The 22,891-nt window shown below is 44.0% G+C and overlaps 1 protein-coding gene across 2 annotated transcripts in view; it reads left to right on the forward strand.

Annotated features, from left to right (window-relative positions):
- DOCK4 (dedicator of cytokinesis 4) overlaps positions 1-22,891 on the forward strand; it is a 469,573-nt gene that overhangs the window by 443,723 nt on the left and 2,959 nt on the right. The window contains exons 42-51 of one of the 2 annotated variants that reach the window (XM_047763518.1): positions 5,154-5,330; positions 6,046-6,129; positions 9,364-9,483; positions 9,829-9,950; positions 10,278-10,398; positions 11,682-11,763; positions 11,915-12,024; positions 14,069-14,141; positions 15,880-15,993; positions 19,788-19,852. In XM_047763518.1, coding sequence (XP_047619474.1) covers positions 5,154-5,330; positions 6,046-6,129; positions 9,364-9,483; positions 9,829-9,950; positions 10,278-10,398; positions 11,682-11,763; positions 11,915-12,024; positions 14,069-14,141; positions 15,880-15,993; positions 19,788-19,852 — 1,068 coding nt within the window. The remainder of the gene's footprint in view (positions 1-5,153; positions 5,331-6,045; positions 6,130-9,363; positions 9,484-9,828; positions 9,951-10,277; positions 10,399-11,681; positions 11,764-11,914; positions 12,025-14,068; positions 14,142-15,879; positions 15,994-19,787; positions 19,853-22,891) is intronic. The other variant, XM_047763519.1, reaches the window with a different exon arrangement.

Raw genomic sequence — 22,891 nt, forward strand, 5'->3', positions numbered from 1 at the left:
CTGGATTTTGCAGACTATAAATCAGTGGAGTCATTTAACATGTTTCTTTGTTGCTATTTTTTGTAATTTGGCATTTAGACTTAGAAGCTTGATGAGGTGTTGTTTTTATTTTTATTTATTTATGTATGTATTTAATTTTTTTTTTTTTTTTCCTGCACCGACTGCATGCAGAAGTTCCCAGAGCCAGGGATCAAACCCATGCCATGGCAGTGACCCAAGCCACTGAGCCACACAGAAACTCCTATTGTTTTTATTTTTTGCAAAACTACTTCATAGGTAGTGATATATGCTGTGGTTGGCAGCCAGTGATGATCATTGCCCCTATCCAGTCATCTATTAGGGGTTGCAAAATGGTATTTTATCATTCTTTGTTGGTTGGAATGCTTCTGTAAAGAGAAACATACCTTCATCAACCATTTGATGACCCTGAGGTACAGGAAAGGAAGGATAATGCTCTATTCTTTCCCTTTATTTAACAGTTTTCAGGATAATAATTTGGTTCCCTAACACCCTATAAAAGTGACCAAGGCGGGTTTTGTTTGGTTGGTTTTGTTTTTAGTATCAGTAGTAGCTCATGGATTTAAATGTATTTGTTTTGTTTCAATTCATCACAATTATTAGTCTCATTACGTTTCAAATTGTTCCATTTTGCCCTTTGAGAGTCTCTTCAAATTGGCTTCTCAGTCTTTTTGACAATAAGCAAGTTGTCTTTATTACTGAGCTAACACACAGGATTGGATTGTCAAATCAAGCATAGGAATCAGCATCAAGCTTTACTAACAACTTTAAGGCAATCAAGAGGCTTGGATGAGCAGAGAGATGAATGAGACCTCAAGCCTTGTCCTCTAGGTCCTTTTTTCTCACATCAATAATAATCCAGTTTAAAAGATGGAGACTCTAAGTGAAGTTCTTTGAGTTCCCCCACACAGGGAGTACATTTGAATTATGAAATTTAAGCTGTGGAATATTCCATTTTATATTCCAGAGAGTTATCACATTTCTCTGGGGCATTCTCTAGGGAAGCATGCCTTATGGACTCTGGGATTATGGACTATAAGCAATCCTTTAGCTCAGGACTTCCTGCTGAGGGCATTCTTTAGACACTACCTCTTCCCCCTAACAATTAGTCTATTTATTTGAAGGCTAAGTTAACTAGGAGATAAGACCAAGTCACCTACTTTCTTTTCTGTTCCCCAAGGACATCCCTCCAGTAAAGACAGGGAATGGACCATAGACCAGCTGTTTTAATGCATTCCTCCAGCTGCCTTCCTTGCTTACTGGTATAAGTAGGTAGTGCAGGCCCATGTGTATGGTCCTGCCCCAGACCTGAAAGCAACCATTTCTCCAATGCCTCCTGATTATTTTTAGAAGCAAAAGCAGTATTTAAAGATCACAATCTAGGACTAAAAGAAAATAATTCCTTGGTGAGCATTTTTTACACATTATTCTTTGTACACTTCTTTGACCATCCCTTTAGAATAATTTCACTAGAAGTGAATTGAGCTATCAAGGGGTCTACAAGGTAACCTTTGATTCATGGACCAGCAATGGCATGTATCAGTTTGTGCCCTGTCTGGAGGAGATGATTGTTCTGGGAAATATCCAATTTCCCAGCATTCTCCCCAACACTGGTTGTTGTATTTTATTTTAATCTTTCCAAATAATAGACCAAAAATGATCATGGTAGGTTGATTTTTTTTTTTGGCATTTGTTGAGTGCTAGTAAGATGATATATTTTCATGTATTTACTCTCTTTTTTTGTGAATATACTGATCATATCCTTTGTCTAGTTTTCTTCAGTATTTTAGATATGTGGATAATTCATCTGAAATACATGCTAGAAATATCTTCCCAAGTTATATGTCTTTTGTCTGTACTTTCTGTATTTTATTTCATTTACATTTTTAATTTTTTTTTCCTGGTCATGCCTATAACATGTGGAAATTCCCAGGCCAGGGATCAAACCTATGCCACAGCAGCGACCTGAGCCACTGCAGTGACAGTGCCAGATCCTTAACCCACTGCACCACAAGGAATACATAAAAGCTACCATCCTAACCACTTTTAAATGTATAATACAACGTATTGAGTATACATACATTGTTGTACAATATCCATTGAACAACAATTTCCCTTTTCCCCTACCCCCAACAGCTGGCAACCACTCTTCTCCTCTCTGTTTCTAAGATGTTTTGTTCACTTTTTTTTTTAAGAAAGTCTCTTTTCACCTCTTATTTTTTTTTCATTTTTAATTTTAAAAAATTTTTGTCTTTTTAGGGCCCCACCCACAGCATATAGAGGTTCCCAGGCTAGGGGTCAAATCAGAGCTGTAGCTGCTAGCCTACACCACAGCTACAGCAATGCAGGATCCGAGCTGCATCTTCCACCTACACCATAGCTCATGGCAACACCAGATCCTTAACCCACTGAGCAGAGCCAGGGATCGAACCTGTATCCTCATGGATGCTAGTCAGATTCATTTCCACTGAGCCATGACAGGAACTTCTGTTTTGTTCACTTTTTAACTTTCAGTTCATCAGAATCCTCAAACTTCTTTATGGTTTAGCTTTTGTGATCATAAAACCAAAGTGTAATGTCCGAAGTAATTGGAAAATAAAAACCCCTTTCCTACCACTCAGGTAAAGAAACAGAACACTGCCGGAACCCTATAGATCTCTCATGCTTCCTTTTACAGTTACAATTCCCTCCCTTACCCTGACTCTTATGGTATCCATTCCCTTGCTTCATTTATGGCCTATATATGCCTCTTTAAAGAAGTCAGTTTACTTTTGCCTGATTTTGAACTTCACACAAACATACCTCAGAGATATTGTGGGTTTAGTTCTAGACCATCACAATAAAGCATGTTGCCCAGATTCGTTGGTTTCCCAGTGCATATAAAAGTGATGTTTACACTATACTGTAGTATATTAAATATGTCATAGCATCATATCTTAGAAAAACAATATACACACCTTAATTTTCAAATATTTTATTGCTAAAAAATGCTATAACAATTACAATAGTAACACCCAAGATCACTGATCATAAACCACCATAACAAACATAATAATAATGAAAAAATTTGAAAGATTGTGAGAATTACCAAAATGTGACACAGAGACATGAAGTGAGCATAGGCTGTTGAAAAATGGCACCAATAGACTTACTCAGTGGAGGGTTTTGTGAACCTTCAATTTGTAAGAAGAACAGTATCTGTGAAGCACAGCAAAGCAAAGCATAATAAAATGAGTTAGGCCTTGTATAACTGTATCATACTGTATATATTCTATTGTAACTTGCATCTATCACTCAGTATTATTTGCAATATTATTCCATGTTATTATATGTGACTTAAGTTTGTTTTCATTGCTGTGTAGTATTCTGTTGTATGAGCATTCTACAGTATGCTTATGCATTCTGTTCTTAATGGACATATGGATTTTGGAGCTGATTATAACAGTTTTTGTCCATGTTTCCTAGTATACATGTATACACATCTCCTTCACTTTTCTTGAGATATATGCCTATAAGTAGAATTGCTGAATCATAAAATATAATAGATAGATATCTTCATTTTTTTTTGTCTTTTGTCTTTTTTGTTGTTGTTGCTATTTCTTGGGCCGCTCCCGCGGCATATGGAGGTTCCCAGGCTAGGGGTTGAATCGGAGCTGTAGCCACCGGCCTACGCCAGAGCCACAGCAACGCGGGATCCGAGCCGCGTCTGCAACCTACACCACAGCTCACGGCAACGCCGGATCGTTAACCCACTGAGCAAGGGCAGGGACCGAACCCACAACCTCATGGTTCCTAGTCGGATTCATTAACCACTGTGCCACGACGGGAACTCCTATCTTCATTTTTTAATAAATAATCCCAAACTGCTTTCCAAAGTGATTGAACCAGTGTGAACTCCCAACAGCAGGAATTGAGAGATTCAGTTGCTCACATTCTCTCTCTTAATTGCTATTGCCATATTTATTTTTGCCATTCTGGTGAGTTCTTGATAGTATGTCATTGTGGTATTATTTTTAACTTCTTTGATCACAAAATGAGGTTCAACACCTCTTCATACATTTACTGGTCATTTGGGTTTCTTCCTTTGTAAACCAGCTGCGTCTTTTGTCCGTTTTTAATTGGGCTGTTTGCCTCTTTTCTTTTGTAATTCTAGACACAGACTCTTCGATGGTTTTACATGTTGCACATATCTACTCTTTCTAGCTTATCTTTCCTTCTTTTTTTTAGTATCTTTTGATGAAGGTACATTCTTAAATTTGACATAGTCAGATTATTCTAGTACTTTTCAGTGTTGGTTTAAGATGGTCTAAGTGACCTTTAAAAACTCTATAATTTGTTTCTTTCACTGAAAGAACTGATATTTAAATGTGCTTATTGTAAGCTTGAATTATTATACAGCTGAGAGCTTGGCAGACCTTCTCTTCATAGAGAAAGTCAATGACAGTAACAGTCACAAAGTATACATTTGAAGAGCACTTTCATCATTTTCACAATGAGGTCTCCCATACAACCTAGAATTTTTAAGTCATTATGATTCTATTTGGAGCTCCTTCAACAAATAGATCCTACAGCGTATATGATTATCTTATTTTCTATAAATTCCCAACTGGGTTCCCTCCTGTGCCACCTTATGGTGCTGTTACATATGCAAATGAGGTCCATATGGGCATATGTCCCATCTTTTCAGTTGGGTTGAAATCCCCTTGACATCAGATGATCTGTAAATACATCTTATGCATCTCTGTACCTTCTGTGGGACTTTGCATTCAGTATGTATCTAGAAGGGTGCTAATGATATGCAGAGCCTTTGAACACTTAACCTTCTAAAGAAAAGAGGAATACGTTTTATAAGACATACGCTTGTATTTTCTTTTAAGGGTTAAATTGATTGATGATCACTGATTATCCAAACCACATTTCAGCCAATGAATATAATCACCTTCTCTTTCCAGACCTTACTAATGAACAGCGAATTCATCTTCCACATCCTTGTCTGTTCCACTGGGTGGCTCCTGGTCGAGATATTGATGGGAGCCAAGGGGGAGCACAGATCATTCCGAACATGGATAATCTACTGTGTCTTTTTTCTTGAATGTCACAAAATCCAATATATATTTATGCTCATTTGTTCTCAGGTAGAAATGAGTCCTCTGGAAAATGCAATTGAAGTATTGGAAAACAAGAATCAGCAGCTGAAGACTCTGATTAGTCAGTGTCAGACCAGACAGATGCAGAATATTAATCCCCTGACCATGTGCCTGAACGGAGTTATAGATGCTGCGGTTAATGGTGGAGTTTCCAGGTATCAAGAGGTGAGGATTAGGTACTGATGTCTGAAAATTTTTATATGTGATGTCTTAAGGTTTCAGAAATATTTTTTTCAAAATATACATGCACATCAGCCTGTTAACATAGGGCTGCAGTTAACACAAACAGGTTTATTTTTTAAATAGAACATTAGTCATTTGTAATGCACACTTACTCCTTTTTTCAAAATGTGGTATTTTGAGGATAAAAGTGTGTGTGTGTGTATGTTTTATTGAATGAAGAAAAGTAGTGAGGGTAGCAGGATTGTTTAATAAATGTCTATGTACAACCATTTCTCTGAGCAAACAGTGGTTCTTGGACATAGAAAAATCTGACCCTGTTTGGAAGATACTGGACTTTTCACCTGCTGTCTTAGTTTTAAACAGAAAGGTACAGTAGCTTTGAAGGTGAGGCCACCATCTTGATCAGTCAGAATCTTGAGGCAGTTTATTTTAGGATATAATGTCATAAAGCTTATTGATTTGCATTTGCTATTTCTTTGTTTTACCAAAATGCAAAGTGTGTATAATCTCTGATCTCATTTCAACAATAGTTTCCTTCTATTCCTATCTGACCAGCTGACCACTCAGAATCACTTCCTCTGCCCCAAAAGTGACGGATAATGGTGTCATTTCTTTAAAGATGTTTTTAAACACAACTGTGTCTTTCACTTCCTTTGTAAAACTCTTGAGGTAAACTGACTGTCCCTTCTCTTACTAGGCATTCTTCGTCAAAGACTATATCTTAAGTCACCCTGAAGATGGAGAGAAAATTGCACGGTTAAGAGAGCTGATGCTGGAGCAGGTAAGGGGGACAGAAGCCCATCGCCTTCCCCCCTCTTCTCTGTAGACATGTGTTTGCCTACCCAGAATCCCACCTCATGGCTTTCTACAATGCTAGCTTCTCACTGAAGCTAGCAGTCAAGGGTTATAGATTCGCTTGTAATATATCTCAATTTGCTAATCTCTACTTTTTCTTCCCACTTTGATGCAAACAAACACAAGCAAAAAAAACAGTGAGTTGACAATAAACAGTGAGTCCTTCTAACAGACAACTTCATGAAGTCTCTTCTTTGCATGCTCTTTCCCCAAGGACTTGGTGCCCACTTTTCACTCAAGATTTGGGGATCGAATATGTTCAGGCCAACTCAAAATAAAATGATGTAATGAATGAATGAAATTCTTACTTAAATGTCACCATAAGGAAGTAGACCATCAATACCCTTTGCTTTAAAACAGTACCACGTTGTGCAGGCCAAGCCTATAGATTAGATGATATAGACAAAAACTAAATACAACCTCATCATTGTCTGCTTCAAGAAGCATAGTTTGTTTTTATTTCTTTGGTTCCATCAAGTATGAAGAACCAAAGTGAATAATCTCTTGCCTGTTGTGCCCCTACTAATTATTAGCTCTTGGCCTGAAGATGGTTTGAAAACCTCTGAGGTGTGAGACATTATGGTTGGGAGGCTGGCTTCAGTAGGAAATGAAGACATTTTATACCCATGAAAAATGGAATATGCATGACAAAATGTGAGAGAAGCGTCTCTTTCCTTGATAGTACCAAATACTACTTGATAATACTTGATAATACCAAATTATTAAGTAAAGCACACTCTTTTGGATTAGGAAATAACAAGGTTGTATCTGGTTTTATTTCACAGTTTATGCTCCATAGGCTTAGTCCCCAAACCTGCATACTGAAGGGAGAGAAATGGCCATGGACAAGGGCCATGGCTGGAAGAGGGTCAGTGATACCGCTTCTGGAAAAGAGAGAGGAATTACTAGACGCTGACCTGCAAGGAAATATAGAATAAGTTAAATTCTCATTCTGGCCCTGGGGGTGATGTAGATTCTAGAAGTGAGCCGCTTAGGTAATCCAGTACTTGGGATTATGGAATGACCTTGGCCTTCGTGGATCTTTAGAAGTTTGCCCCACCCCAGGAGTCTTACCTGGTGTATTCAGTCGGACTGAATTCTTTCCCTAGAAAAATCAAAGGGATTAGGAAACCGCTCAAGAAAAATAAAATCGAGAGACCTTTGTTTCCTCCACATCCTGCCCGATTGTGTCCCTGGGGACTTGTGGCAAGAGCCAGGGCCTCAGAAGCATTAAATCTCCATCGCCTTGTGGTGGTGCAGGTCACCTTGGGCGGTCCACATCGTCTTTGTGGGACCGTGGAAAGGGGCCTGGGCTGGAGAGGGCCCGTCCTCCTCTGGACCTCCTCCTCTGTGAGCTGGTTCCGAGAACAGTTGTGGAGAGGCACTGCCTCACGTCTTCTTCCAGAAAGGACTTGTGGCTTCCCAGCTGCTGGAAGCCACCTTGGGCTTGGGCTCGCGTCCTCAAGGATTGCCTCTGCTGCTGGGAGCCACCTAGCCTGAGTGGCCTGCATCCAGGGACTGAGGAGGGGATACCGAGCCTGGCCACGTGGCAGACCATTAAAGGTTCAGCGCTCCCTTGGGGTCATGCCGTTGAGTTTCTTTTTTGGTCACGTCCCATCTCTGCCCGCCCTCCCTCCCACAGGCAGTGACCCCAAGGATCCATCCCCGTAGACAGCCTAATCTCCATGTCAGAGCCTGCTTCAGGGAGAACCCAACCCAACACTGTCTGGGCCAAAGGGAGGGCCCCTCCCAGCTGGTGTCAGCGATGGAGGAGGCCCCCTGCCCTTGGGCTCACCTCCTCCATCCCTCCTTCCCTCTCCACACACCACACTGGCCCTTTATGCCTTACACAGACACGCCACTCAAGCTGTTCCTTTCAAGGTGTCCTTGATGTTTATTTCAAGGCATTTTTATCTTTATGCAAATATGCTGGTGGTGGGGGGGCCTCCAGAGCAGAAGGTGCCACACTTCTGACCCCTCAGGCAGGTGGCTGGGTGCTCCGACCCTCCAGGGTCAGTCCTGTTCGACCTGAGCTTTCAACCTTGAATCTTCACAGGCTGTAAAGATAAAGGACTGTCGTGGTGATGTGTGATTTGTTTTCCTGTCAGCCTCTGGAATTTGTTCTTTTGACCACTGTAGTGCATTTTTTAAAATGTAAAAGACAGCTGCTACTCAAATCAAAGGAATTAAGCACTATGGGTAGTTGAACAAAGCCAACTTGCATGTTTATATTCATCTCGGTTTAGGTCCTCACAGCAGGAAGACTTTTAAAAATAGCAGCTCTATCTTTTTGCATTATAATAAGTGAACAAGAATAATGTAAATTTTTTTTTAACAAAAACAACTGAAGCATAGCAACTGTCATAGAATTCCTGTTCTCTTGTTACTTCCTCCCTGACAGATTTTGACAATCTGGGAGAGGAAGGGATGAGCACAGAAGAACCAGATGGGAGAGAGAAGGGTAACATGGCAAAGAGGGTGCCACCCAAAAGGCAATCCCTCCAGGAGAACCACCTGACTTTCTTAACGGGAAGCCCCAGTTCCCTGCACCATCCTGAGAAGTGCAGGAAGGGGCCTCAGGGACACTTAGCTGTTTGAAAGGTTGTGGTTATATGGAGTTCCCTTTGTGGCTCAGAGGAAGCGAATCTGACTAGCATCCACGAGGACGCAGGTTCGATCCCTGGCCTTGCTCAGTGGGTTAAGGATCTGGCATTGCCGAGAGCTGTGGTGTAGGTCGCAGACATGGCTCAGGATCTGGTGTTGCTGTGGCTGTGGCATAGGCCGGCAGCTACAGCTCTGATTTGACCCCTAGCCTGGGAACCTCCATATGCCAAGGGTGCGGCCCTGAAAAGACAAAAAAAAAAAAAAATGTTGTGGTTATAGATGAAAAAACACATGGGAAGAAAACTTGGGGTAGTAGGAAAATCCAATCTTTGGAATCAGAGAGACTACGTTCAGATCCTCACTTGTCCTCGAGTACACTGGAATTTTCTGATGCTCGGTCTCCTCACCTGTAAACTAAGGATTGTTCCTGTCACGTCATATTGAAAGATTAACAATAACATTTGCAACGTGCTTGGTCCTGTGCTTGAATTTTCCCAGCAGGCACGTAGCAGAGGTACTCATTGATGTGGATTATTTTCCTTATATTACTATCAAGGCACAGATTCTGGAATTTGGCTTGGCCGTGCATGAGAAGTTTGTACCTCAAGACATGAGGCCCCTTCACAAAAAGCTGGTGGACCAGTTCTTCGTGATGAAGTCCAGTTTGGGAATACAGGTACGTTCACCAAGTGTCCACGGAGGGGCAGTCTGACCTCCGCCTGTTGCCTTTTGTCAGAGAGACGATGCAGTGTCCAATAGTGACATCTTTTGGTGTTTCTACCCAACTGCACCACTGTACCAGAGAGCCCTCACATACTCAAATTACAGTCACTTTTATTTGCCATGCTCAACTTGTATGAAAACAAAAACAGTAAATGAGAGAAAACTTACTCCTCCTGAAACCTGACCTTGATGGGTCCCTGTGTAAAGGTTTCGTGACAATTAGTCTGCACATCTAGTACGTGACTGATTGTGCCCATATCATTACTATTCTGAAATGTTTTCTTTCCTGTCTCTTCAGGAATTCTCCGCTTGTATCCAAGCCAGTCCAGTCCATTTTCCTAATGGAAGCCCTCGTGTGTGTAGAAACTCCGCACCTGCTTCTATGAGCCCAGATGGTACCAGGGTAATTCCTAGACGCAGGTAAGTCATATTCTGAATTATCTGACAATTGGCATCCCCATTAGATGATTTGGAACGATTCTCGCGTTCTTTATGGCACCATTTGTCAAATATGCTATTTCTTAATGAAATAATCAACCCTCGAGGCAGCTGCAGACATCTGCCACTGGTACAACAGCAGCAGCATGAGAAATAAATAAACTCAAACATGTGACTATATTGAGGCAAACAGGAGACGACAAAATGGGATGTCTATCTTCCCCCCTCTGGTTTCATACCGTCCCAGCATGTGCTAAAGCATAATTCAGAGACTGAGTTAACGACCATTTTTTTTTTTCCCCCAAACAGCCCATTAAGTTACCCAGCTGTCAACCGATATTCTTCCTCCTCACTGTCCTCACAAGCTTCTGCTGAAGTAAGCAATATTACAGGGCAATCAGAAAGCTCTGATGAAGTCTTTAACATGCAGGTACTTGATTAGCTTTTTTGTCTGGTCGTGTGTAGTCCCTTTCTGTCTCGATCGTGAGAGTTTCTGTTCCGTCTGCTCCTCTGATGAACAGCCCCACGAGCAAGCAGTTGACCTAAGGACACACCTTTAAACCCTCCTGTGGCCTCATTGGCCTGTGGAGGCTGCAGAGATGACTCTCTGAGAACTGCCCCCTCCGCTTGAAGAAGACCTGACTGAGCCGTGGGCAGTGTGTGTGCTGGGGGGGCAGAGGGGGGAGGTGGGGAGCACGTGGAGCTCTGGCTCGGATTCTGGCCTTCATCTGGGACTCAGATAAGCTTGTCACCACCAATGAGGGTTTAAGTGTTTGGGTTTTTTAAGAAGATAAAAACCATATTTAAGTGTTTGGGGTTTTTAAGAAGATAGAGTTTAGGAGTCCATTGTAACATCTCTGTACTTAGGTACATGTTGGAAATTTTCCCTAATAATTTTTTTTTTTTTTTTTTTACAAAAGCCAAAACATAGTTTGGAGGATTTGAGAGTCAGTGTAACCCTTGCCACAAAAAATTGTATGTAGACCCGGCTCACCGGGTCTAAATAACTCAGTAAGACTCAGGTGAGCAGTCCCCGTTGTGGCTTAGCATTTCCTCATGGATCCTCTGACTAGGTTCGATCCCTGGCCCAGATCAGTGGGCTAAGGATCCAGCATTGCCTTGAGCTGTGGTGTAGGTCACAGACGCGGCTCGGATCTAGTGTTGCTGTGGCGGTGGTGTAGGCCAGTGGCTGCAGCTCAATTCGACCCCTAAGCCTGGGAACCTCCATGTGCTGTGGGTATGGCCCTAAAAGGACAAAAGAAAGAAAGAAAAAAAAAAAGAGACTTGGCTGAAATTTTCCTCACCAGTCTTTGGAAAAGGGGCGTGATACATACTGTCGGATTCATGCTTTGAACACGTACATTGGAGAACGTGCAAAGGCACCTTCTCTGCCTTTTAAAGGACTCTCCTCTTTACCTGCCCGAGGCTGGGAGTCCTTCTCCTTGTGCTTGAGTCAGGGAGCTGCTGCTAACTGGTCCTAAGTTGTAGGATTTATGTGGCTCAAAAGGACACTAATGCATTTCTTTGGTGGGAGTCAAAATCTCGGATTCTTGATTAATTCAGACCAGTGCCTCCTTATTAGTATGAGTTAGTGAGTTTTTTTTTTTTTCTTCTAATTTGGAAAAAAAAAAACCTGGTGATTTTTTTTCAAATGTGTCAGTGTCGTCTGCAGCCTCTAAGCCTTATGTGATAACAACTCCCATGTATTTCCAGCCAAGTCCATCTACCTCAAGCTTGAGTTCTACTCACTCTGCCTCACCTAATGTGACAAGTTCGGCTCCATCGAGTGCCAGAGGTCAGTGCCAGGGTCTGGGGTGGACTACAGGTGCCCAGAGAACCTTCTAGCCCCTAGGAGCCACGGCAGCTCCCCCACACTCAGGCTTTCCCCTCCACACGGACTAGTCCCATCACCCCGCTGACGGGCCTTTCTTTGCTTCTCTTCCTAGCTTCTCCTTTGTTGTCTGACAAACACAAACATTCCAGAGAAAACTCTTGCCTGTCCCCAAGAGAGAGACCGTGCAGCGCCATCTATCCGACCCCCGTGGAACCTTCTCAGGTAGTCCTTGTGGGATGGAAATATTAGCAGACAAGGAACAGTCTGGGTGTTGCTTATATCTCTGCAGAAACACACAGTAGCTGCCAGGGGCCGCCCCGTGGGCTGTGTTGATGGCAGGTCCTGCCAGGTGGCGAGCAGACCTCTGCCCTGGGTCTACTGTTCGGAATTTTTGTGTGAACCATGGATCTGATGTGGATACCTGGGTAGTTGGCAGAGCAAAAGGCTGAGAGGGAAATGGGAAATGATCAGACTCTGCATTTTGTTGCTGTTTCTGGAACACTAGGAGGGGTGGGTGAATGAGTTGGGGAGCGCGGGTGTGTCCATGCGCATGTGTCTTTAGCAGAAATTTGGCGGAACATCTTATATCAGCCAAAGAACCTGAGGGGCTTTCTTTTTACTTCTACCCAGTTTGTGAGAACTTGGGTTCCTTGGGCATGTCTCTTGGCCTCTGCCAGTCTCCTTTCGTGCACTGAGGAGGAGGCAGCCAAGTCCTGGGGCCTCCCCGGCAGGCCTCAGGAGGAAAGCACCGTGGCCCTACTCCCTCCCCCCCACTTGATTTTGAGGTGACCCCTCTTAGTCCAAGGGAGAGCAGGGCCGGCCAGGTTTTGACCCTCCGGGCCCTTTAAGCACTTTGAAGAGGGGATTCAAAGTTGAAGGTTCATATGGAGCCCTGAGTTCCAGTGATTACTGGGGACTACCTTAGGAGCAGGGAAAAATGGTCACCTATACTCCAGCTCATTTCTGTTTTTCTACACCCTCCTGGCAGAGAAGTCTGTAGCTGCATCTGGAAATGTATAAGCATGAGTGGGCTTTGGCTCCATTGGTTTATCTTTGCTGATGTGTGATCTTCCCCCAAATCCTAGGATGCCTCCTCTGAACAACACTGCTGTCTCCCAGAAATTAAAGCTGGGTGCATTTGGCTGAACCAGCTAACTGGTCTAATGCTCTTCTGTCACTTGATACTGTGAAGGAACTTCGCAGTTCCATCTGCTCCTAGAGAATGTGTCGCCAGCACGAGGGACTCTGCAAGACTTCCTTGATTAGGCGCTCAAGTTTTCTGCTTTGGATAAAATTGCAAGCAGTGTGTGTGTTGCCAGCATTTCAGGGGGTTCCCTGGCGGCCTAGCAGGTTTAGAATCTGGAGTTGTCACTGCTGTGGCTCAGGTCCCTGCTATGGTGCAGGTTCAGTCCCTGGCCTGGGGACTTCCACATGCCACAGACACAACCAAAAATAAATAAGAGCAATTTTTCAAGAACACACTCTGGTGTATCTACCTTTAAGGACAGTGCCTTTTTGTTTATTAGATAGAACCATGTAAAACTGTCATTTGTGTAGGTTAAACATTGTAACATGTGGATTATTTCATATGTTTTAACCTAATTTAGGACTTAAAATGTAAAGTCGGTTCACCAGGGTTTTGGAGCTAATATTTCTTCTTTAATTCTTACTTGCATTTTGTATTGCCAGCCTAGCATTTGTATTTATAAAGAGCACCATAACTTAACTGCTACTTACTGTTTATTTTTTTCCTAACATTTTATTACAGAAGCTTATTTGCCATTTATATAGACTTTCAAAATACTCTTTCAGGAATTCCTGTTGTGGCGCAGCAGGAACAAATCCAACTAGGAACCATGAGGTTGCAGGTTGGATCCCTGGCCCCGCTCAGTGGGTTAAGGATCTGGTGTTGCCGTGAGCGGTGGTGTAGGTCGCAGACACAGCTAGGATCCCGCGTGGCTGTGGCATAGGCCGGCGGCTACAGCTCCAATTTGACCCCTAGCCTGGGAACCTCCATATGCCACGGCCTCCATATGCGGCTCTAAAAAGCAAAAAAAAAAAAAAAAGAAAAAGAAAATACTGTTTCAAACCTAAGGCTTTTCTCCCCTTTTCCCCTTAAATATAATTGAATTCTTTGCTCTTAGGCTCATCATACGATACAAAAAATTAACACAAAGGTTCAGTCATGAGCGAATCATCTCATTTTCGAGAAGGTCTCACATGTCAGCATATTGCACCATAAAAATAGATTCCTGTACCTTTCCAGAGGCTGCTGTTTAATCATATTGGAGACGGGGCCTTGCCACGAAGTGATCCAAATCTTTCTGCACCTGAGAAAGGTGAGTGTAAAGCCAGCCCCTTCGTCCGTCCTGGAGCATGTGAGGGTTTGTTTTGTCCTCATTTTCTCCAGTCTCCCATGTGTCTGTGTGGAAGGCAGAGCTCCAGGCCTTTAACGATGGGGACTGATTTGCTCTCACGGGGATAAAGGAAAGGCAATGATTCCTGATGTCGTCTCCACAAACTGTTTTCTTGAAGGATTTAACAGCAGAATCAGAGCAAGGCAGGGACTCCTCTGTCTGATGGCTTTTGGTGTCATTCCATGAGTCATGGAGGCACTTCCTGTGCTGCCTGAAACCAAGTTGCCAATGAGGCTCCTTGTTCAGCACAATGAAAGCAAGTACCTTCAGTCCCTGGTCCCACTTTTTGTCTGCCTCACCAAGCTCATTCTGCCAGCTCATCTGTTGTTTGTGGTGACTCAGATGCTATTTAAGAATGGCAATCCAGTGCATAATGGAGTGTGCCCTGCCTCAAGGTCACATGAAAACTAAGGAACAAACACATGCATAGCAGTTAATAGCTAATTAGCATCAATCTGTGCAACACAGCAGAGGACAAAGAGCCAATTAAATGTGGGGTCCTCAGTTGGGGGAGGAGAGGTAGGGGTGGCAGCAAGGCACCCACTCACCTCCCAGGGTCAAGCTTCAAAAATCAGAGCAGTCCCCAAACTGGTGAATTAAGAGCCAGTAAAGAAATGTCCGTGTTAAGTGCATTTTAATTGCCATCATTAAGAGCTAGACGGCGTCGTCATTTGACTACACTGATACATTAAACCTTTCCTTGGGAGATAGCCATCAGCGAGACTGTGGCCAAAAATTATTATAGAACACACATTTTGCTTTAAAGTTGCAAAGCAAATATTGATCTTTGTCTGGGGAACTTAGGAATGTGGTCTTTTTTCTCACCTTTTCTACCAAAGAAAACCACAAAGCCCATCTAAAAGGAACAGAGGAAAAGAATCTTAGCAGTGTCAGCTCCATCCAATGAAAGAATGATGAAATGTTGAAATTCTAGATGCAGCCATCAGGTGGCAGTGTCTGTTCAGGGAGCAAGCTGTTGGCACTCTCTCAAGGCTTGGTTTTGTAAACCTCATCTGCAAAGCGGCTATTTATAACCTTGTGTGTCTTGCCCTTGTTCCTAACGGGGTTGTTCCGTATTTCTGCATCTTACTGAAGCGTAGCGCAGGCAGATCACAAAAAAAGGAATGATACTGTCAGTATTGCAAATTATTTTCTTGAGGACGTTCTTCTGTACAGCCGATAGACTTCAGGAACAAGGGCCCACAGGCCGGTGTGGCGGGGCTGTTCCTGCCCAGTAATTCTGCCAGACAGTGGAAATATGGGCGTGCCATGGTCTTCCCCCTATTCGGGTGCACTTGTCCAGAAACTTCCACTAAGAATCAAGTTTTAAAAGAGCCCAGTGACAACATCTTCCATCTGTTAGCCACATCTAAACGTTTGTCATTCTCCAAAAGTTTCTACCCCTTCGTGTAGCGATTTGTAGTTCGGTTTGACTGCTTGAGGAAAAGACAGAAACGTGTTATCACCCAATTCATTGTCCACTGTCACTGTGAGGTAGGCAATTAAATAAAGTTTGGGTATGGAGGAGGGTTCCTTTTTTTTTTTTTTTTTTATCGAGTTGATTTCTTTTTTCCTTCTGGAATGGTTCTTTCTTCTAAAATGTCAAGCGTTCGAAGAGCAAAGTAGACCGTGTGTTTTTAGCTGTGTTATTCCCTTCCAGCTGTGAATCCCACCCCTAGCAGCTGGAGCCTGGACAGTGGGAAAGAAGCCAAGAACATGTCGGATGGTGGGAAACTTATCTCTCCCCCTGTCCCTCCAAGACCCACACAGACTGGTGGGTATTTGAAGCATTTAACAATCACTTCTTTAAAATAACTTTTTTTTTTCCAACTACTCCAACTTGTCCTGATTTCCTCAAAAAGGTAGGCATTTGGTGTCCAAGCTAAAAACCTTACCAGTAGCTACATAATGCGTTTGCAGGGTTCCCCCTCTTTCCTGAACTTCTGTTGCACTAAGTCAAACAGTGCACCATTCCTAACAAACCCCACGGGTTGGGTAGAATGTTCTTTTCCTGGGTACCATCCTCAGGATTGGGGGGGGGGTACCCTAACCTTGCTCAGCCATTAGCATCTTCTCCATTGAATGACCTCATTCTTACCAACCTCTGCTGACTCCAGCCATTTTACTCAGGACTGACGTCACGGGTTCAGGTGGCCCCCAAATAGGACTGACTAGCTGTAATTTTGATAGGCTTGTGGGGAACAAGTAACCTTGCATCTGCAGTTATGTGTGCTCAGAGGGGTCTGTATTAAAGGGTCGTAGTCTCAAAGGGCTCATTCAAGGCATTGCATCCCCTATGGTGGTAATTTAAAAAGCAAATTCTTGGAGTTCCCATTGTGGCTCAGCGGAAATGAATCGAGGATACAGGTTCGATCCCTGGCCTCACTCAGTGGGTCGGGGATCCTGCTTTGCCATGAGCTGTGGTATAGTTCGCAGATGTGGCTCAGATCCCGCGTTGCTGTGGCTGTGGCATAGGTATGCCATCATCTCTGACCTACTGAATCAGAATTTTACTTTATCTGGGCCCAGATCTTAGAATCTATATTTTACCAAATGTTTCTCTTTTAACATTTTTATTACATTTTATTGTAGTTTATTTATAAGGTTGTATTAGTTTCAGGTGGATGGCACAGTGAATCAGTTATACATATATATATATCTCCACTCTTTTTCAGATTCTTTTCCCATATAGGTTATTACAGAACATTGAGTAGAGTTCCCTGTGCTGTACTGTAGGTCCTTGTTCGTTAACTGTTTTATGTATAGTAGTGTGCATCTATTAACCCCAGACTCCTAGTTTATCCCTTACGAAAGCTTTCTTGATTTTTGAGAACCACTGGAAATTATTCTTAAGAAACTTCCTTTGTGAGTTTATAACAGGTCGCCTTCGCTCCTAAACAAGCCATTGCTTGGTGACCTGCACGTGGGGGCAGTTTTCAGGAGGGGCTCCCCTGCTCTACTGCTATGTATCCTGGTGATGCGAAGCATTTTTTCTACACTTAACATATAGAGTAGTTTTTTTGTTTGTTTTTGTTTTTTTGCTATTTCTTTGGGCCACTCCCACGGCATATGGAGGTTCCCAGGCTAGGGGTCTAATCGGAGCTGTAGCCACCAGCCTATGCCAGAGCCACAGCAATGTGGGATCTGAGCCGCATCTGCGACCTACACCACAGCTCACAGCAATGCCAGATCTTTAACCCACTGAGTGAGGCCAGGGATCGAACCCACCACTCATGGTTCCTAGTCAGATTCATTAACCACTGAGCCACAATGGGAACTCCTAGAGTAGTTTTGAAGCTTTACAAATTCAACTAGCCTAAAAGCAGGAGAACACTGGACACTATTTTTTTCAGGCATTTTTCTAGATTGCTCATCTAGATTGCTTCATTTGCTATATTTTAGCATCTCATCTCTTTTTTTTTTTTTTTAAACTAAGAAAAGGTGATTTCCTCTCTGTTTAAATTGTGTGCTACCGAGTTTGTTTTATACTTGCCAAAGCAGAAAGTTGCCGGTAGATTTCGAAAGACATGTGAGATCTTTAGACAGAAGAAGTGACTTTAGCCCTAATCGATATCTGTATTAGTAGATCAAGCTGACCACGGACGTTTAAGACTTACAAGCAAGGGAGTCTCCGGGTGGTCTGGTATGAGCACTCCGTGCCTTCACCATTGTGGCTCGGACTCAATCCCTGGTCTGGGAACTGAGATCTCACATCAGTCTGCTGCACACCGTGCCCCCCACCCTCCAAAGGCTCATCAACCAAGTAATTAGTATTTTATTCCTGTTGTCCATATTTTCAGGCAACCTCCAACTGGTTGTGTCCCTAATGTGGGGAACTTGAAAGGCATTTTCTTTTTTCTTTTTTTTGCTTTTTAGGGCCACACCCACAGAATATGGAGGGGTTAAATTGGAGTTATAGCCATTGGCCTATGCCACACCCACAGCAATGCAGGATCTGAGCCACATCTGTGGCCTACACCACAGCTCACAGCCATGCTGGATCCTTAACCCACTAAGTGAGGCCAGGGATTGAACCCACAATTTCATGGTTCCCAGTCAGATTGGTGTCCACCATGCCCTAACGGGAACTCCTTGAAAAGCATTTTCTAAAAAACAGTAATATCTATGGTATTTCAGTTCCTGGGCCAATTCAAACTTGTAGGCAAGGAGGCCGATAGCCCTATTCTAGGTCTCTGTGGTTGAACATCTCTCCAGGGAAACGTGGCTGTGAACATGCAGCAGGTGCAGGGGCTGCTGTGGCGTCCACTGTGATGGTGTCAGGGGACACCTTAGCCAAGAGGAAGGGGGTCCCAAGCACCATACGCCTTGACTTCTGCCAGAAATGCCATTCCCAGTCAAGGTCTGCTTCTCTACACACACACATGCTCCTCTCCCAAACTCCACCCCCACAGTGGATGGGCTAGGAGAAGCCATGGCAGGGATGGAACATGACACGTGCTGCCGGCCATGCTGTAGCCCAGGATGGAGGCTGCACAACCCCGCAGTGTGGGAACTCATCTCTACCCCCCATCCCAAGCTCAGGGTGCCTCGGCGACCATGTAGCTCCCCCGTGAACCTGGCAGGGCTGCCTTCCTTTCTGCACTGATTGCTGTCATGGTCTGTCCTCATGTCATCATGTGTGCTCACTGTTGGGGGGATGGGTAACTGCCTTTTTTTCCCTTCATCCTTTCCGTAGCTTTCTTACATTTCACACCTCACTGTGACAGCTGGGAGAATGGCAGCTCATCACTGAGCCAGAGACGCTGAGCTCAATGAAACCTCTGTAGGTGGAACCGGGAGGTCTGGCTCATCCTCACTGTGCTGACGATGTCACAGCAGGGTTTTAGTGTGTGTGGTTATGCCTTGGAGAGCTGGATTTGACTCACAAGCCACACACAGAGCAGCGCCACCACCCAGGCTGTGTTCTTGATGTAGGGCTTGAAAATCGGTGGCGGGGGGGGGATAAAAAGAGGGTTCTTTTTTGCCACGATGATGAAATGCATAGGGCACCATCCCCCAGAGAGAAAGGGAGGACTCGGGCACAGACATTAGAGGGAGAAATTGACAACTTCCCACATCTTGTGTGGACATGGTCAATTTCAAGAGCCTAAGGGCTGTGGAAGGGGAGGCTGATGTCAGCATATTCCCATGGACCTATCCTCGGCTGCCTGGATGACCTGCCTCTTCCTATTTCTGCTCAGGCCAAAGTGAGCAACTATTTCCCAACATCTGCTCCCTGGCACCTCACACCTAAAAGTACCTTTTGAAGTAGACCAAGCAGCAGAGAAGTATCTAGACTTTGAGGAAATGGAAAGGAGGTTGGACCAGTTTGGGTTAAGGCATCGTGTGTGCACTGGTGACTTTTCACTAAGTTTCCCCTGTCTTAGAGCCGCCGCCCTTTGTGACAAGTCTGTTTTGGGCGGGCATCATTTAGTCTCTCCCCCAACCCCCTGGCCTAGGAGGTCTTGTGCACTGGATTATCTATATGGGTTTGTACATATAGAGGGCTTTTGCAGGTAGTCAGCTGTCTGGTTTTTCTAACTTGAAATGATCTCCCTCTGTTCACAGCTTCACCAGCAAGACACACGACATCCGTATCATCCCCTTCGCCTGCCGGGCGATCTCCATTGAAGGTACAGGTTCTTATGAGACTGAAGCTAGAAACTGGCCTCATATTACTTTTTTCCCCTAAGATTCATCCCTGCTCCATCAATGGGTTCCTTTATCTGGACAGACTAGGCAGAGCACATATAAAGAGGGGGGAGAGGAAGAAGAAGAAGAAATCCCCACACCAGGCTTGCCCTTAGGGGAGTCTCCTCATGAATGAGGCCATTTATTTTCAGATTATTAGCCTTTTTCTCCAAATGGTGGCAATGAGCAAGTACCAACTAGAGTGAGGAGATACACTGAATTAGGAAAGAAATGGTCCCTGTGTCTCTCTTAGGGCTGGTCTTTTGGTTTCAGAGACATCAAAAACAAACTCAATTTAAAAACATCAGCAATCAAGATCTAGTAAGTATTCTCCAATGCCTTTTTCATCAGCCTCACCCATTTTGAAAATGTCAAACCCAACTTTTTCTCTTTGAATATTTTACACCACAGCTTTCATTTACATTTGGAGACACATCCTTGATAATGAAAAACAAGGCCAGAAAAATTCTGGGAAACAAACTGGAAAGGTTTAAAGGTCAGATGTTTGATTTGGTCTGTAGACATAGGCTATTTAACACCTTAAATGTACAAAAATCCCTCTTGAAGGTAAAGAATAACATTTAGTCTCTATCCAAATGAAATCAGGCTGGAAGCAAGGATTGTCGGTCCATTCAGAGGTAGGTGTGCAGCGTTACTACATCAGGGGCTAATGTGCGGTTGAAGTGAGTCTTCAAAGAATGATTTTGTGCCTGAATGACTTAGGATTTACATGCACCATGTCCTTTTGGTGGATGAGACATTTCTAACTAATGTGAAAGCAAAAGACAAATTAGCTTCTGCAAACACACAGGGGCAGGTTTTGATCCAGTGCATCAGTGGTGCTAAGGATCGGTGCGGATAGAAATTGAGAATCTGGAAGGAAAACTCCCCAAATGGAGAAAATTACAAACCAGGTGTGACTTGGTTTGCACTGCCAGCGTTTCTGATGTCAAAATTTGCTGGTGGGTGCAAACGGTCTGCTCGTTTTGCTGTCAGTCTGCAGTACAGCCATTAATCAGAAAGCACATGGGACTGCACCCAGCCGGGAAGCCACAGGCTGTCACCTTGATGTGATGGGAACAAAGCAGCACAGCGTTTCCACTTCTTTCCCTCTCCCCTCATTTGCCTAGAGTCCCCATGTTGCTGTGGATGTAACACATGCATCTTTTCAACTTGATGGTGCAGAGTAGTCATAAGTCTTAGGAATTGATTCCGAAGTAAAGAACCCAAGGGCTGCAGTTGTGTTCAAGTAGCCACCAGATAGTCCTGTCCCCAGACTTGCCTGTGCTCCTACTGGCCGCAGGTAGCCTTGCAGCCTTCGCTTTACAGGGAGGTTTGAAGAGAAAATGGATGGAACGTTCCTGTTCTAACTCCTGGGTTTCATTAGAGGGCATCGCTCTACCAAGTACAAGCTTTGCTGTGCTCGGAATGCAGAAAACTCTACCTGATAGTTTTTTTTTTCCCCCCTGCAATGAAAAGATGGAATAAACCCCATGGAGAAGACTGAGCTTACCTGCCTTGTTTTGAACTTAGGGTCTAATATGTAACAAAAACAACAGTGAAGCTGGATCTCTTAATTGGCCATGCTTAATTTTAGGCTCCTGCTAAATGAAAGGATTTGTGTCTACCAATGTTATTTTGTTTAAAAAGAGAGACCAGGGTAAAGTTAGTCTAGGATAGCATTTCTCAACGTTTGTTCCAAAGAACATTAGTTTTATAGGCCATTATGTGATAAATGAAGGAAAAAAAAAGTCTATGGTCAAATTAGGTTAGAAAACACTGGTCTGAGTAAAGTCATTTAGGTTTCTTTCTTTTTTTTGTCTTTTTGCCTTTTCTAGGGCTGCTCCCGTGGCACATGGAGGTTCCCAGGCTAGGGGTCCAATTGGAGCTGTAGCCGCAGGCCTACACCACAGCCACAGCAATGTGAGCCTCGTCTTCAACCTACACCACAGCTCAAGGCAACACCGGATCCTTAACCCACTGAGCAAGGCCAGGGATCGAATCCACAACCTCATGGTTCCTAGTCGGATTCATTAACCATTGAGCCACGACGGGAACTGCTAGGTTTCTTTATTATAAGACTTTAACAAGCTAATATGCTTTGAATGGACTCAAGGAGGACATAGGATACGGCCTTTCCCAAGGGACCCCTCTTTTCACAGAGCCTCTCTTGGGACACCAGTTAGGCAAGTAGCAAATGCCGAGCCAGCAAGGCTTAGACAGCCACCAAATGAGGGAGGCAGCCAGGAGGACTCAGTGTGGTGCAGTGAGGACTGAGAAACTGAGGAACTCATGCCTGCTCTGAAGGGGACAGCCCCTGCTCAGCTTCAAAAGATTATTTCTAGATAAAGTATGAGCTGGTGTTGCTAGAACTTCCAGGGCTTAATGAAATGCTGGAAATGTGGAGTTCTGTAGGAGATCTTCCTATGTTAAAAAATTAACAGCTAAGGCTTTTTAAAAAACACTGCAGATGAAACAGCTTATCTCTCACACTAAAACCTGAGGGCTGCCAACATGCAGCTTCAGCCTGAGTCGGGACTGGGTGCTGAAGACTTCAGGGCAGGGCCGAGGGGCCGCCTGCCCTCCTTCTGAGGGCTGTGGTGGGATTCCCACCCCACATCCAGCTGCCCTGCATCCTTCTCTGCAGTTCACATGCCCTGAAGAGCTAGAAAGGGAAATGAGTCCCCGGATTTGTGTGTGTGTCAGTTTTCTCTTTTTCAAAACCTGGGACTAATATGTTCCTGCATATTCCCTCTGATTATTTGAACCTTCTTTCTCTCCTCCCATGCGGAGGAGTAAAGTGAGGGGAACTGAATGACTGCTGGGCCTGGCAGATCAATGCCTGATGCTAAGTCCGGTCAGCTCACACATTGGACTCTGGGTGTCTGCCTGTGCCTTGCAGGGCTGCCAGAACAAAGCACCGCAGACCGGAAGGTCTTTAGGAACAAACGTGTTCTCTCCCTGTTCTGGAGGCATCAAGT

The sequence above is a fragment of the Phacochoerus africanus genome, chromosome 16 (genome assembly GCF_016906955.1).
Source record: "Phacochoerus africanus isolate WHEZ1 chromosome 16, ROS_Pafr_v1, whole genome shotgun sequence".
NCBI lineage: Eukaryota > Metazoa > Chordata > Mammalia > Artiodactyla > Suidae > Phacochoerus > Phacochoerus africanus.